The 18,295-nt window shown below is 36.8% G+C and overlaps 1 protein-coding gene across 1 annotated transcript in view; it reads right to left on the bottom strand.

The window, feature by feature from the left end:
• The window catches only part of KIF13B (kinesin family member 13B), a 294,477-nt gene that overhangs the window by 130,934 nt on the left and 145,248 nt on the right, over positions 1-18,295 (bottom strand). The window contains exons 14-18 of the mRNA XM_006864335.1: positions 12,557-12,687; positions 7,756-7,842; positions 5,402-5,592; positions 3,103-3,316; positions 1,551-1,713 (exon numbers count right to left, since the gene is read on the bottom strand). Coding sequence (XP_006864397.1) covers positions 1,551-1,713; positions 3,103-3,316; positions 5,402-5,592; positions 7,756-7,842; positions 12,557-12,687 — 786 coding nt within the window. The remainder of the gene's footprint in view (positions 1-1,550; positions 1,714-3,102; positions 3,317-5,401; positions 5,593-7,755; positions 7,843-12,556; positions 12,688-18,295) is intronic.

Genomic DNA, 18,295 nt, shown 5'->3' with positions numbered 1-18,295 from the left:
GGCTGTCAGATACCTTTCATATTTGTGGCACCTCAAAATGTCATTCATTATACCTCTGAATGTCATTCTGAGCTCCATCTGATACCCCCTTGGACTTGCATTCTGGAGCAAATGTCCCCCCTTTTATCTCCTTTGTCCTATCAACCCCATCTCATTTTACCTTTTGATATCTACTGTACTTGAGGGAAGACTCTGGGCAGTACCAGAGTCTTAAAAACTGCTCATTGGCGTACTACTTCAAGTGGTGCCCAGTAATCATAACCTTCTGAGATAGACCCTCTGGCCATGCCATACTTTAGATATGCTCTCTGGCCATGTACCTTCTGCATCGCTTTTAAACTTTCTTCCACTGTTTTTGTCTATAAGTCCCACCCAGAATGTTATCTACAAATACCATAAGCAAATGAATACATTCCTAAGTAGGTAAAATCTTTCAAATTATACAGTATGCATCAAAAGACATTTTCCCATAACATAATGATTATGTCATTTCACAATCCCTTTATTGCACAATTTAACTATCATATTCAGAAACATCTACTTTGGGCAAAGCCTTGGCCTGGGTGCAGTGATGTCATTAACAGAAAAAAAGATGTGATCCTTACTCTCAAAGAACACCCTAGAAAGATGGATGAAACTCTTGCCATATCCAGTATTGCAGGAGAAACAGAAAACATGGCCTTTTAAAAACTTTGTCATCTGAATGCAAAATTCTACCTAATTCATAAAATAAATAAATAAATAAAAATGCATGAGCATTATGAAGAGCTAGAAAAGAACCTCAAAACAAATAACTAACTGGTACAGATGGCAAGATTTCATGGGGCTTTCCTTCTACATTTTATTATGCTTACTGCATTATACAAAAAACAGATTTGTGATCTTGAATACACACATGAAATGATAAACAGCTTTAGAGAGCACTCTCATAGAAAGTAGACAGCAACAGCAGTATAATTAAAACGAGCACCTAACTTATCAAGTGGCAGAACTACTATAAAGTAATTACAGACTGAAGATGAAAAAGAAAATAACAAAAAACTTGGGAAAGATTAATCAGGAAAGACTTCTTAGAAATCATTTCAACATATCTGAAGACAGAGTTGAGAGAACACACTGGCAAAGTGAGAGAGGGTAAGAAAGGTATAGAGTACATTCCCAGTGAGTAAAGGGTTGTTGTTGTTGTTAGGTGCCATGGAGTCTGTGCACAAACGAGTCCTGGTATGGTGCTGAGGGTTAATGCGCTGGACTGCAAGGTTGTTTGAACCGTAAGGTGGGTGGTTCAAACTCACCAGTCACGCCTCGGAAACCCTCTATAAAGGGTCGCAACCGATTCGACAGCAGTTAACAATAACAACAACAACAACATATGCACAAAGGAACTAAATAAAAGAAACTAAATTCTATTTCAGAGTCTAGATTGAGGAGCACAGAGATAGTGGAATTATGGCAAAGTCACTGATATTAAATAACATCAATTATTTAATAAAATAAAGCAATTTTATTGAAGGACAGTCACTTTCTCTTCTCCCAATTAATGGCAACCTCACCTTTCTATTAGCATCGAGGCTGGAGGCTGGAATCTGTAGGGTAACTTTATATTCTGTTTTTTTATCCAGTTCTTCTGCAATGTAACTAGCTTCTCTCACCAAGAGATTGGCCTTAACAATCTGTTCCCTCAACCTCATCAGGCTATTGTTCAGTGTTGCTTCTCTGTTTTAAAAAAGAGAAGATGGGAGTGGAGAAGAGACAACATTTACAGCAGCAAATAAGAATACTATATAACACATATTATGATAATGCCAAAATGCAAACCAAGCTTTAAAATTTCATTGTCTACATAGAGAATAATACATTACTGACACCAACCCATGCACACACTTGTATCTGGGCTACATTATAAACACTGGTATATATCTGTGTACCAAAGCCACCTTCTATTAGGGCAGTGCTTGTCAAACTTGACTGTGAATACAAATCACATGGAGATTTTGACTCAGTGGGTCTTTGGTGCAGGCAGGTAAAGGGATGAGTGTCAGAGATTCTGCATTTTCTATCAATCTCCAGGTGAGAGAGATGCTACCTGTCTTCAGAAATTCGGAATAGCAAGGGGTTAGTTAAATACAGTCAGTAGCCATGGAATAAAAAATTTAGATGCAGTGCTAATTAGCCCATAAAGAGATCAAACTTGCAATCGGAAACTCATTAGAACCATGCTTTACCTGCCTAAGCTAATCAGTCCAGATATCCAACTTTCTTTCATTTTTCATCCCCTTTTTCACAAAAGGATCTACTAAGCTTCAGAACCTACAGTATAATACAGGCAGTCCTCAGATTATGAATGTCCAACTTATACACAATCCTTAGTTATTAATCAACATCCTCAAGTCCTATCATATTAAAAATGTAAGGTACATACAATGGTTCCTAATAACAAATGAATGCTACTTGGTGACATGTATGAAAACATGGGATAAAGCACTGCATTGCAAGGTCAGTGTGAACCACAAGGTTGGCGGTTCAAACCCATCAGCCGCTCCATGGAAACCCTGTACAGGGTACCCTCTCTATGAGTTGGAACCCATTCAACAGCACTTAACAGTTAACATTATTATGTTAAAGATGTTTTAGTTATTTGAAAGTGTTGCTTTAATGATTTTTATGTGTAGTAAGGTACACTACACAATATATATTAAAACAAACATTTAACTTACTGATGTTAGACATGAATCATATCTGTTACAACTTAGATATAAATTCCAGCTTAAAGACAGACTTAAAAATGGAACTTGTTCATAATAAGGGGAATGACTGTACAATGATAAAATAAAACTTCTGTGTATAAATACTTATTTAAATTCAAAAGCTTTATATACTGAAAATGGTCTTGCTCCAAACATAAGCAATATAAATGGATAGAAATGGCAATAGAAATGGATAGATAAAGCAAGAATGCCATGTAGCTTTTCACTGTAACACTCCTTTTTAATATATTTAGTTTCCAAAGTAAGATCTCAATTTTTCCATTCTATATCTTATCAAGGTGGGTTACAGATAATGTGGATATCCTATACATGCAATCGGCCCCCATATACCACCTACCTCTCCTCAGCCCACTGTCTTAAACGTTGCTGAGCACTGGGAGAGTGGACAGAGAACCTGTCCATGCTACTACGATAGTTTTGTTTCTCAGGAGATAGCCTTCTTCGTAGCTGCTCCAATTCATGTTCATACATTATCCTCTGGCGCTCTAATGCAGATCGCTTTTCTTCTTCATGCTGTTGCTCCAGGCTGGTCAATATTGACTGCATTGGATCTAAAAGAGTTTTTTGGTTTAAAAAAAGGTAAACACTAAAGCATAACATACTTCAATGTTACTCTACTATGTTGGTTAAAATGCTGGGAAAAAATTCTTGCTTCTAAAATTGTAATAAAAAATTGGAGAAATTTAATATGGATTGAATAGTAGAGAATGATGTTGTTAAATGTCGTTGAGTAATTTCCAATATATAGTGACTTAGTACAGGATTTCTGAGGAACGGCTAATGGGTATGAACAGCCAATCTCTGGTTCAAACCAACGTTTCAGTCCAATGCTTAACCTACCACATAATAAGAAATGATTACTAACTTTATTAGGTGTGATAATGCTTGTGTAGAAGAATGTCCTTATTCTTATGAGACGCATGTTAACTTATTTAGAGGCTAAGGATAGTATATCTGCAACTTGGTGTGTTACTACAGGATAAAGCACTGGACCACAAGGTCAGTTTGAACCTCAAGGTCTGCTGTTCGAACTCACTAGTTGCTCCTCGGAAACCCTTTACAGGGTTCCCTGTGAGTCAGAACCAACTCAACAGCCCGTAACAATATTTTCAAATAATTCCACAAAAAACAAACACACAGAACAGAAATATGCCAACAATTGTTGAATGTAAGTGGTGAACACATAAGTATTAACAGTTTTGTATGCTTAAAAATTTTCATATTAAAGTTAGAATAAAATAACAGAACATAAAAACTACATACTATATCATATGAGTTTAATGTATTAAAATTTGTAGGCAGCTTTTACTTTTCATAATGACAAGAGCTTAAATTTTACAGTCATTTTTTTTTTGGAGAAAGTAGTTGGGGTCCTGGTGTGTGACACTGTAGGATAAGTACTGGACTGCTAACTTCAAGGTCAGCGATTCAAAGCCACCAGCCATTCCTCAGAAAACTTATATATGGTTGCTATGTCAGAATTGACTCGATGACACTTGAAAACAACAAGAAACTGGGTTAATAGCCACATAAAAAATAGATAGAAAATAAAATTGAACTAGATTACACTAAGGTCATAAACAATCATTTCTTTTATTAATTGTACAAACACTTACTAAGGACCTAGCATGTTTAACACATCATTCTAGATGCTGAGTAAACAATGAAGAGTAAGATATTCTCTCAGTCTTTAAAAACTTAGAGTCCAGTTCCAAGGGAATTACTTGGTTAGTTATAAAATACACATGCATGAAATATGGAGAAAATCAGGGAACAAGCTTCAGTCTAGTAATCCATATCTTATTTCAAGCATTTTTACATGAGTAGAACTTAACTAAATGTTGTTTACCAAGAGATAAAAAGATAATAATGTTGTCCAAACCCCAATTTAAAGAAAAGGATACTCATATCAGAGTAAATAACAAAATACATGGCTAATATCCTATGAAATCTGTTTGGAAATTAGTCAAATGGCTTTAACCATAGATTTTTAAATTACAGTACTACTCTAATTAATATCACAAAATTCTTAAAAACAGTTTGGAATAAAAACTCTCAAGTTCCTATCATGTTTTTATCTATTCTAATTTGGACTCAGTTGTTTCTGAGGAGTGGCTGGTGGGTCTGAACCACTGACCTTGTGGTTAGCAACACAGTGCTTATCCTACAGTGACACATCAGGTCTCCTAATGGAGTTGTTGTTGTTGTTAAGTGCCGTCAAGTCACTTCCGACCCACAGCAACCCTGAACAGGGCTTCTGAGGCTGCAAATCTTTACGAGAGCAGAAAGCCTCATCTTTCTTCCGCGGAACTGCTGGTCGTTTCAAACTGCTGACCTTTAGATTAGCAGCCGATTCGTAACCAATAGAGTATGTTTTGTCAAGTGCCAATGAGTCGATTCCGACCCATAGCGATCCTGTACAGGGTTTATGAGAAGCACCTCGTGGGTTTGAATCACTGATCTCACGTCTTGTATTCCAGTGCTTATCCTACAGCATCACATCAGGAGTCCAAGGGAGTATAGTGAACAGAAATATAAAGACTTCCTTTCCTACTAACATTTAAAAGGATTCTATCCTTCAACATTTTAACACAACCAATTTTAAACGATCCTAAAATGTCAATAGATTTGCTCACCATTATTCCCAAGCGCCTTCATGGTGACTTCCATCTGGGCATATTCATAATTAAAGTTAATTTCACTGGACACCTCACTGGAGGAATCTCCATCTACATCCAGCTGCTCAGAGCTGCTATCATTCTTCATAGAGTTTTCATGTTCCTCATCCTCTTTTTCTGCTTTCTTTTTCTTTTTAGGCAAATTGAGTCTTGAGGGGTGGAGAGAGAAACAAGAAGATTTAAAAAATAAAGGTATATTTATTCATTCTATTCAAGAAATATTGGTATCTGCTAGGAGCCAAGGCAGAAACCACATTAAGTATAAGGCAATTAACATCAACTAGGAAGTTTTATATTTTAGAAATAAAATACATGCAAATACAAGGTCACATACATGACTGTTAACAAGCTAGTTCTAAAGAAAAGCTGAGGACCAATCAAACTTACTGGTGTGAGAGAGACTGGTAGAGCCCCAAAGATTATGGCCCTTAATCACCCTTTAAGTGTGAACTGAGCACACACCCCTTTATTCCTGGCCCTCCAAAGCTCAACTCTCAACCAAACAATAGACAGACCTCTAAGATGGACAATAACAACAAGGAGGTGGTATGCACCCGTTAGAACAATCAATCATATGAGATCAAAAGGGCAGCATTTAGCCAGTGATAAAGCTCAGAAGGTAAAAAGGGATAAGAAATAATAAAAAAGGGAAGAAAAGCTGAGGACCACTTCTGATTAACATAATAAAGGAAGGGACCCTAGGGAAGGAAAACAATTGATTGGGAGACTTAAAAGAAGTGCAGAAATTAGGGTCTTAGGGTAGTGGGACAGCATGAAGGAATTAAGCGTAGAACAAATGGAGAGCACGCAGCACTTGGGTATTAATGATTGTTAGTGGGAACGTTGACAAGACCAACTTAGGAAGGTTTTGAATACTAAGGAAAGAAATTTACACTTGATTCAGTTTGGGAAGGGGGGGTGGGGGGACTCTCCACACACTTTAATCCTTCTATCTTATAAATCAAAATATCAATTGATCTACAAGTAAAGGATTTTTATAAGTTATGCAAAAAAGTCAGTTTGATATCTGAAGTAGAGTGACCAGGATTTTCATTTCATACAGTAGCCAGTCCAACTTTCTTGGTCAACACACCCAACAATTTTGTTTGGAAAAAATGTACATAGTCCCTAGTAAGTCAGCCTACCTTGCAACTAAGGAAAATTCTAGCAAATGAGACACAAGTTGAACTCTACCGAAGTTTCTGGGAAGACTTTGAATTTTTTAATCAGAAGGATAGTCTGGACTAGTGTTGCCACCTTTTCGCTTTTTTCCCCCTATTTACCCGAATGTGGTTTTGATGGCTGGACTAAAGTAGCCATCTTTAGACCATAAAGGAAATACCAAAAAAATCACAAGAGTTTAGCAATGAAACCTAACCAATGCCAGAAACCATCTGCTCTTCAGATTTCTTATTTCATAAAACATACTATTTATTTAAGCTATTATAGTCAAACTTGTCATTACTTGTATCTAAGAGCAATCATAAATGAAATAGACTAGGAATAGACTTTATTTTGTGGATAAGTCAAAGTGACTACTACTTTTCAATAAAATACATAAATGAAAAGATTATTATGTCATAAAATAATTAATAGAGAAAGATTAATTAGGATTGATGAAAGATACTTATATCACATGATGAAACATATTACTAACACTAATCTTCTTTTGGGAGGGAAAAAAAAAATAAAAGCAAATTCATTATGTATCCTGAGTGTACCATTCATATATTTCTAGAGTTCAAATCATTTACATTAGCTATATAAATCAAATATATATAAAAAGTCTCTCCCTCTCTGTCATATATATATATATATATATATATATATATATCACACATACACACACACATATATATACATACATACACATATATACACACACATATATATACATACATACACATATATACACACACACACACACACACACACACATATATATATATGTTGTTATTACATGCAATCGAGTCAGTTCTGACCCATAGCGACCCTGTACAGGGTTTCTGAGGCTATAACTCTTTACGGGAGCAGAAAACTTTATCTTTCTCCTGCGTAACTGCTGGTAGTTTCGAACTGCTGACCGTGAGGTTAGCAGCCCAACTCGTAACCACTACACTAACAGAGCTCCATATATATACACACAACATATATATATACACACACAAGAACAAACAGTATGTATAATAAGTAAATACAGATTTACCAAATAATGTATACTTTTTATGAAGCTAACTTTAGTTTTTAATATTCTACCTCAGAGCATAATCTTCAATATTCCCTTTCTTTAGGGGCTATGAACAATGTCATACCTGAAGAAGTGGTTGTTTCCCCATAATATCCTGTCTCCATGGTGTAGTTGTATAGGACTGGAGACACAAGAGCCATTCACAAATGTTCTGTGGGGAGAAGAGGTCAAGCACATGTAAATAATGAGTATCTTGCTTTTGCATTAACTGTCTAATACTACAGAGGTCATGTTACTGGGGAAAACAAAATGATCAATTCCTCAAAATCAAACCTGTTCTTGATGTTTTTAAAAATATATATTTGCTTCTTTTTTGACTTACCTAAAATGCTCATAAGAATAAAAGATAATAGATTATTATCCTCTATGCTTTTAAAGTTCTCAATTTGTAGACAAGCAGTTCCCAACTTATAATGGGATTTCATTCTGACAATTCCATTTGAAGTTAGTTCTGACATAAATGGACTATCTAATTTTTTTTTTAAAGCTTTCATTATTATTGTCTGTTATTATCAGTTTCTTTATAAATCTTATCTTTATTTGTCTTTGGGGGTTGGAAAAATTACTTTAAACTTACAAATATATTTTAACATTATATTAGTACACATTACTAACAATGTTGTTGTTGTTAATTGCCGTCGAGTCGGTTCTGACCCATAGTGACCCTGTATAGGGTTTCCGAGGAGTGACTGGTGAGCTTGAAACGGATTTGCAGTTCAAATGGATTTGCAGTCTGACGCATTAACCCACAGTGCCACACCAGGACTCCAACTAACAACGAGATGTACAAAAAAATTTTAAAAGACAGTGTAGTGTTTTGCAACTCAAATATATTATAAAGCCGGAGACAACATTTATAGTGTATGGAATACAATGGCCAATAAAAAGATAGCAGAATTATATACTGTAAGTGAAACAAGTGTGTCCAATCAACCAAATAGACTCTTGAAATATGTACAGATACCAGTAATCAGAAATGAGGCCTCTATTGAATTTTCTTGTAGTTTACTATATACAGTGTGTTGTTCTTCTTAAGTGGCATAGAGTCGGTTCTGACTCATAACAACCCTATGTAGGGTTTCCAAGGAGCAGCTAGTGGGTTTGAACTGCCAACTTTGCAGTTCATAGTCCAGTGCTGATACTATAGCACCAAACCAGGAGTCTATATGCAGTATAGTATACAAAAATGCTCATTTCCTAGCAATGTAGAGACTTATGAGTTCTACTTTAATGCTTATCTTTTAAAATGGAGTTAAATAGTAGAAACAATGAGCAGAAAGACACTAAAAAGGGGAAGAATTTTTTTTTTAAATATACATATCGCCGTAAGACTAATGGAGTCCTGGTGTGGTGCTATAGGATGAGCACTAGACCACAAGGTTCAAACTCACCAGCTGCTCATTGGTAACCCTATACACAGTATCGCTGTAAGTCAGAACCAATTTGATGGAACTTAATAACAAGGACAAAGAGACATATATTCCTGGACTACCAGGGCCATCTAAAGTTAAATTCTTTAAGTTGCTATTAAAGACCCTGTACAAGGAAGCTCCCTTCTATCACCTAATTTTCCTCCTCCACTCTACAGTTTTCTTCAGTTCCCCCAGCTTGAGAAATGCTGAGATTGAGGACTAAGGTGAGCCTGACCCAAGCCACGGTATTTCCAATAACCTCATATGCATGTGAAAGCTGTCAGTGAATAAGTAAGACTGTAGAAGAATTGATCCTTTTGAGCTATGGTGTTGGAGGAGACTATTGAAAGTGCCATGGGCTGCCAAAAGAACAAACAGATCTGTGTTGGAAGAAGTGCAGCCAGAGTGCTCCTTGGATGCCAGGATGACCAAACTTTGTCTCTCATGCTTCGGACATATTGTCAGGAGGGACCAATCACTGGAGAAGAATATCATGTTTGGCAAGGTGGAGGGTCAGAGAAAAAGAGGAAGACCCCCCCAGAGAGATGGATTGGCAAAGTGGCAACATCAATGGGCTCAAGTGTGGCAACAATTGTGAGATTGGTCCAGGACTGGGCAGTGTTTCGTTCTGTTGTGCATTGGATCGCTATGAGTTGGCTGACTCGATGGCACCTAACAGCAACAACACTCTACCAAACTATCAACTCCTGGGAATAAAAAGTTTTTTTTGGTACACATGAATGACTTTTTCTCCAAACCCAAATAAGTATCAGTTCTACAACCCAGAATAAAGTTCTCATGCCTCACCACCATCCTGCCCTGAGCCCCAGCTTCTACTTCCTCTGTAAAGCCTACTAGTTACTACAGCTGACACTATCTACATCTTATTTTCTTTAATCTCCTAAAGCACTTACCTGACTTTATAGCGTTCACTATTTTTCATTTACATATAGTGTGTGTATGTGTGTGTGTGTATGTATATATATATATATATATATATATATATATATATATAGTATATATATATATATATACATACACACACACACATACACACACTAGATATATGTGTGTGTGTGAAAAATCCTTATATTTCACTTGCCATGTAGGTTTTCTAACACTGAAACAATCTTTATATTCCTATAGCTTGGTAAGTTAAACCGCAAGCTCAAATAACAGTTATGATTAATATGTGACGACAGGGGACAAACTAATATTAGCAGATTTTAGCCTTTATGATCATAAATTCCTTAAATATAGAGAGGAGTTTAAAGGATTGTACAGATGTGATCAATAGTGGTTATTAATGATTTTTTTTATCATATAATGAAATGTATCAACACTTGAAAGATCAACTCAGTTAACCTCTGTTTGTAAACTGGGCAATAATAGTATTTTTACAGTGTAAAGAAACAAACTAAAATTCATTTAATTTTTATAATGCTTTATTTATTCTTTATTTATTCCTTCATTGAACACTTATTGAATAGGAAGTCCTGGTGTGGTGCTGCAGAATAATGCACTGGACTGTAAGGTTGGTTTAAACTACAAGGTCGGTTTAAACTACAAGGTCGGTGGTTCAAACTCACCAGTGACTCCTTGGAAACCTTATACAAAGCCACTATGAGTTGTAACCGATTCAGCAGCACTTAACAATAACATTACATGCTACGGATAGAAAGGCAAACATGAAGATTGTGTCCTCAGAAGTTTAACATCCAGTGGGATGACGAAGGCTAACAGTCCACAAGAATACAATACAATCTTGGGAAACAATGTGCAATCATTGTTGTTGTTGTTAAATGCCCCGTTCAGTCAGTTTCAACTTATAGAGACATTGTATAGGGTTTCTGAGACTTTTTAAATCTTTATGGGAGCAGAAAACTTCTTCTTTCTACCATGGTGGAGCGACTGGTGTGCTGCGACCTGTAGTTCACTATCCAGTGCTTATCCTATGGAGCCACTGTACTCTCATAGTACATACTTGTTGTTGTTTTTAAGTGCTGTCGAGTTAGTTCCGACTCATCACGACCCCATGTAGGGTTTCTAAGAAGCAGCTAGTGAATTTGATCCACCAACCTTGTGGTTCAAACTGACCTTGGGGTCCAGTGTTTTTTCCCACAGCACCATACCAGGATTCCATAGTGCAAACTGTTGTTGTTGCTGTTAAGTGTTGTTGAGTCATTCCTGACTCAAAGTGGCCCTGTATAATATTTCCAAGGACTGGCTGGTGAGCTTGATATGCCTGCCATGAGGTTCATACCAACCTTGCAGTCCAACACATTAACCACAACACCACACCAGGACTCCATAGTACAAATTTTGTTGTTGTTATTGTTAAGTGCTGCCGAGTCAGTTCCGGCTCAGACTGGTCCTGTATAGGGTTTCCAGGAGTGGCTGGTGAGCTTGAACCACTGACCCTGTAGTTCAAACCAACCTTGCTGTCCAGCGCATTAGCCTGCAGTGCCACACCAGGACTCCATAGTATAAACTAGGAGCACTTTATTTATACCAAACAAGGAACTCCCCAAAGTACATAATTCCAAAGCTAAACCTTGAAACTCAAACAATCTCAAAGGACTAGTAGCAGCAGAGACACGGGAGAAGTTTGACAACAGAAGACTACAGTGCTGATGAGAGATTTGATGAGAGACTAAATAAAGCTATGGGTGTGGTTACAGAGAGAAAGGGATGAGTTTATATTAAAAAAGTTAAGTAGAAAGGGCTTGGTAACTAATTAAATATTGTAATTATGGGAATGTAAACATAAAAGACAACAAAAGTCAAATGTCCCATATACCACTCACCACTAGTAAGTATACTTTCTTCTTTGTAAAATTATCAAGGCATTAACACTATTTAAAGTACATTACCACCACTTGACTGTCAGTGTGTCATATGGTGGTGGCTATATATTGCAAGACTTTTTTCAAATGTTAAAAAGCAAAGATGTCACCTTGAGGACTTGAGTGTACCTGACCCAAGCCAGGGTATTTTCAATTATGTCATATGCATGTGAAAGCTGGACAATGAATAAGGAAGACCAAAGAAGAAGTGATGGATGTGAATTATGGTGTTGGCAAAGGATACTGAAAGTACCACAGACTACCCAAAGAACAAACAAATCTGTCTTGGAAGAAGTACAGCCAGAATTGCTCTTTAGAAGTGAGGATGGAAAGACTGTTTCACATACTTTGGGCATGTTATTGAGATGGGCCAGTTCTTGGAAAATGACATCATTAATGCATTGTAAAGTACAAAATCATCACACACAAAAAAGAGTAAGACCCTCAAAGAGATGGACTGACACAGTGTCTGCAACAATGAACTCAAACATAACAACAATTGTGAGAAGGGCGCAGGACCCAGCTGTGCATCACTTTGTTGTGCACAGGGTTGCTATGAGTCGGAACTGACCAGATGGCACCTAACAATAATGACAAAATACATTACCTGGTGTTCTTTTGAGGTGTAAGCACAACCTGGCCTTCTGATGTGATGTCTATAATGCAATGTTCAGGAAGAATTCCCATTCCACATAGTTGGATATCCTGGGAATTTGCTGATCCTATCAATGTATGTTCCTAAGAAAGAATCAAATTCACTGATTAATATCATATTCCGACATATACAAAAACTGAAATAATCAATCCCGAGTCCTCTGTCGTTGAGCCAATAACTTAACTAAAATATTTTTAAAGCAAATGGAGTGACTGGGAAGAGGAATCCCTGGGTTTACTCTGAAATTCATTCTGTAAGTTATGCTTTCTTTATAGGAATAATCCATTGGGTTGAGCATTTACCTCTGAACTTAAAACTTTAATTTTAGATTCATGTGTATACTATGATATTATTTTTCATGGCACTCTTGTATCCAAATAATATAAATTATTTTTTAGAGTATGAGCCATGTTTCAGTGATGTACCAAAATATTAGTGTGCAATTGCAATTGCTGAAATTGTATATCACTTAACTGGTCTCAGCCAAGATGCACCAACTACAAAAATAAAGACTATTTATATGAATATGAGTTTTAAAAAGTCTAAAGTTGCATTATAAATATTCTTTAAAATGCCTCATAAAAAATATATTGATATAGTTTTACTTTACATTCCCAACTATTCAGTTCCCTAAATTCCAATCATCCCCCTCACTCTTGGGGAAAACAAAAGTCCATAAAAATTGAGCTCACTCTTATGAACTTCAATATTTAACTGCCTATATATGCACAGGTTTTTAAATGTTAATATGATCTCAAATGTGTTCCTAAGCTACCTTCTTTTTATACATATCAGGGGTTGTATATTAAATATTTTAGGGTCAGCTACTACTTCTCAACTCTGCCATTGTAACAAGAAAGTAGACAGACAATACATAAATGAATGAATGTTGAAATATGAAATTTCAAGGAATTTTCACGTCTAAAATATTCTGCTTTTGATTACTTTTTCTTTGCAACCACTGAAAAATAGAGACCTTCAACATGGTTTTCAAGAAGTAACTGGTGTGTTTGAACTGCCGACCTTGTGGTTCAAACCAACCTCGCGGTCAAGTGCTTATCCTACAGCAGCACACCAAGATTCCTATAATGGCACTACTAGCATAGAAGTTACGAGTTGAGCTGCTAACCTCAAGGTTAGTAGCTTGAAACTACCAGATGTTCCATGGAAGAAAGATGAGGCTTTCTGCTCCTGTAAAGATTTACAGCCTTGGAAACCCTATACAGGGTTGCTATGAATTAGAACTGACTGTATGGCACATAACCAACCAACCAAAACCACAGATTTAAAAGCTTCCGAAGCTCTATACAGGGTCACTATGTGTAGGAACCGACTCAATAGTACTTAACAACAAACAACAAAACGCACCATTCAGTTACTCAACTAAAAATCAGAAAATAATTACAACCACCAAAGTATTTCAAAAATTGGCTCATATTCCCCTATCTCCACTACTGCACCATTATGTCTTGCCTGGGTGAATGCAGAAGCCTCCTACTATCTCTCCACTTTCATCCCTCAAGATGCTCAATATTCCTCAAGACCTATTCCGACCACAGCATTCAGTGATCTTTAAAAAACAAACAACCCAGGTCATGATCCTCTATTTAAATTCTCTAGTGGCTTACCTATGCATTTCTAATACAATCCAAATTCCTACCCAGGCTTATAAAACCATTTGGGATCTAGCTACTGCTTACTATTTTTATCTTAGTGGTTATGTGCCATGAAGTCAGTTCCAACTCATAGAGACCCAGTACAGGGTTTCTGAGGCTGTAAATCTTTTTTTTTTTCTTAAATGTTTTATTGTGAATTATGTGATAGTTTACATGGGAGAACATTAGTTTTACATTCATTCTATCATATATCGTTTTATTGCCACAGTTACAATCCCCTCCATGCATCATACAGATAACCTTTTAACAGTATTCTGGGTTCTAAATCCTTTTATTATATCCAATGCCATAAAAAGGCGTCTTCCTTTCTAGCATTTTCATTTCCCCTTTTCTGAGATTTTTTTTTTTCTCTTCTGTCTTTAGGCATGCTATATAACAGGGCTTCAAAAAGCTCATGGAAAAAATGGAATTAAAAGATAATGGCTTAAGAAAGACCTACAAGAAAAATACAAAACAATATAGGCAGACCGACTGTTACTACAAGAAGAAGCAAGTTGCTTGCACAGGAGACATCAAGGCAAGTGGTCGGGTCTCCTCAGTGCAAACCCCCTTCCAAGACTAAGACTCAATGGGAATACATATTCTGATTGTTGACCACATTCATCACCAATAAGGGGAAGTGAGGAAAAAAACAGCAATGAAGCTACAAGCTAAGCCCTACAAAGTTCAATAGACTCCTGTGAATCTGGTTGGCCAGTAGTGTGGCAAGACCTAGGAACTCTTAGGCCCAGAGTCAGTGACATAGCCATAGAAGACTAGAGTGGAGAGTGAAGCATCCAGCTGATAAGAAGAGACGGCACATGCATAAGAATACCCACACTTGCAGATAATACCCACTTGACCTGACTTCAATGACTTGATGATCAGAGCTCAACTAGAAGATGAAAGAAGAGGGAAAAAAAAAGAGTAATTTGATAAAATTTGATGAACTTGACCTACACCTATGGATGCAGTAGCTCAAAAGAGGGTACAAATCTTTACAGCAAGGATCATTTCCACCCCCTTCATACACAGAGTGGACAGGGATGGGCAACTTGGACATTGGCTACTCAAAAAGGAGGGGCTACAAAGGCAAGAAGTGACTGGCTTACAAGCTTTCAAGAGGGAACCTAAATCTAGAGGGTGTGAAGGAAGGTAGAATCTCCACTAAGTATTATACAATCTGTCTAGGCGGGGCTGATGAAATGAAATGCGGGTGGGTATCTTGTGTTACAATAGTGAATAGTTGTTATCAGGACTGCTTGTGAGGGTTGGAGATGTAAAGGTAGACATTTTGTAGCAAGGAGGGGAGTGATTAACTTTTCAGTCTAGGAGCAGAGGTCCCTGGGACTATCAAGGGAGAAGAGTGGAGAGCAGGACCCTACCCAGAGAAGCAGTGATGCCAGAGATGGAGGCAGAGATGATGACGTGGAGAGATGGAGCAGTTGGGGACTTTAAACACAGAGAGGGAGAGGGGCTGTGTGCTGACGACCGGGGGGCAGGCTTGTATTATATAGACCTTTTGGTTGGTTGATGATGCTGGAGGGGATTGTAACCATGCCAATGAAACGTTATACGATAGGATGAATGTAAAACTAATGTTCTCCCATGTAAACTATCACATAATTCACAATAAAACATTGAAAGAAATAATAATGGCTTTTTTCCATTAACTTTTTGAAGCCTCCTCTTAAATTATAGTGCAACGGTTGTTTCCAAAGACAAAAAGAGCTAGGACTCAAAACTCATCCATGGTAGCCTGTTAGGTCTTCAAGGAATATATTTAATACAGAAGACAGTTCTGCTTCTCACTATTAGCTGAGGCTTCCTGACCAATCCTATAAAGTTTCTTTAATATGAAGACCATGTTGGTTCCCCAACTGTCTTATAGAACCAAGAATAAGGTGGAGGAAAGTTCCAAGGGGCATGGGGACAGACAGGAGGGAGGAAGAGTTCAAAGAGAAAAAGAGGTCTAAGATCACTTAAAGAAGATGAAAAATAATCCCAAAAGCGCTTACGTAACCCATCCGATGAGACATTTCAGCACTGAGTCTTAAAACTCCTGAGCTATACCTTAAAACTCCTGAGCTATATCTTAGTCTGGAGTTTGACTGTGGAACAAACTCAGACTATTACACCTCTAGATTACATACAACTTCATTTCCACATCTTTGTCCTTGTTATTGTTCTCTTTACCTGACATATTCTCTCTTCTCTTCATCGAAATTCAGAGATTCTTTCAAGACCTATCATCTTCTACATGAAGCTTTCTCTAAAAGCCTACAGTGATATCTCCCTTCTCTGAACCCTGACTATACTTAAGGGTTAGTACCACAACTTACTATTTCATGAAAGCGTTGTTTTCCTTCCTTAGTTTGACAGCAACCTATGCAGTACTTTTTTGTGTGTGTGTGTGAACTGAGTGAAAGTTTACATGGGAAAACATCAGCTTTACACCATCCTTTCATTGCAATGATTACAATTTTCACAATGCATCATCATTCAACAATATTTGCTTACATTCCCTCTGTTGTTTTTTTGTTTGTTTGTTTGTTTGTTTTTTTGGGGGGTGGATGTACACGAAATCACTCAGGAATATAAAATAATTTCAATAACCAAGGGGCACACTCTGCAAGCCTGCCTCCTGGCCCCTATGCAGTACTTCTGCATCTCCTACAACAACCAGCAAAGTACAAGATACGTGGTGCATGCTAAATAGCTATTGACAGACTGAGTTATAATTTATCAGAGACATTAGCTCAAATACAGAAAGGTGTAGTCCAAGTTCTAGAAGAAAAATGCCATTTGTTAAACAAGTATTACAGTGAGTATCTATCATGGACTTGACAACACTAGAGACACAACAGTACCAGAGATAGTACTAGAAACACAACAGATGGAGACGTTTCAATTCATTGGGAATATATTATAAATAACAATTTAAGTCACCCACATTTTAAGTTATAATCTACTGTGATTTGGATTCAAATTCACTGGAATCTCTAATACTGAGTTCTAAAAGTTCAGTTCTGCCACAGTCTTCCTTTTTGATGTTTTAACAAGATAGTCAATAAATCTTTGATGCATTTTTCCTATTGTGCTCTAAAACTGCAATAAAAATATCAAAAAGGGAAAGAAAAGAAAAAAAAAAAAAAAAGGAAATGTATCATAAGTTGGTGGAAGATTTTCTAAGTACCTACATGCTATAATATGGAGCTCTAGTAGCGTAGTGGTTACAAATCGGGCTGCGAACCACAAGGTCAGCAGTTCGAAACTACCAGCTGTTCCACGGGAAAAAGACAAGGCTGTCTGGTCCCATAAAGATTTACAGTCTTGGAAACCCTGTACAGGGTCGCTATGAGTTGTAACCGACTCCACGGCATATACAAACAACAACAACACATGCTATAACAGCACAAAGTAATCAAAAGAAGATAAAAGTTAGTCAGAGATAGTATCTCAGTCCCTTTATTTGATAAATGGGTACAATGCTCCTGAAATATATTCATTTTAGAGGGAAAGTAACCAAATATAAAATACTATATAAAAATATCAGAATTAACCAAAGGATCAGAGGAATGACTCTTTCACCTTTCTTTCATCTGTTTAGATTTCATTTCACTGCAGATCATTAGTTAACTATTTTAGGATTTACTATACCTTGCCTCCTTTAAACTCAATTACTTATGTAGTTCTTTTAAGAACCTCTCTTCAATCAGCTAAGCCTTTAGAGAGAGAGAAAGGAAAGGAAAGGAGATGGAAAAGGCAACGTATTCACCAGTTTATATGATTCATAGGTGTCCTTTCTTAACATATTAGTGCAGCCTATGCAATTCCTCTGTGTAGTTGTACTCTCAGACATTTAATATCTGAGGGGAAAGGGAGGCAAGTACTAGGAGCAATAACCACAAAAGTATTGCTACTTTTTACATTTCTAAATAGTAACAGAACTAAAACTCTGAAGATAGTATTTCAGAAATGGAGGTGAAAAGAGAAGTAATTATATATATATCAGAAGTAATTGTATGTGTATATA

This window comes from Chrysochloris asiatica, unplaced genomic scaffold (assembly GCF_000296735.1).
Source record: "Chrysochloris asiatica unplaced genomic scaffold, ChrAsi1.0 scaffold00064, whole genome shotgun sequence".
Lineage (NCBI taxonomy): Eukaryota > Metazoa > Chordata > Mammalia > Afrosoricida > Chrysochloridae > Chrysochloris > Chrysochloris asiatica.
The sequence above is the reverse complement of the archived record's forward strand: the minus strand, read 5'-3'. Positions and strand labels throughout refer to the sequence as shown.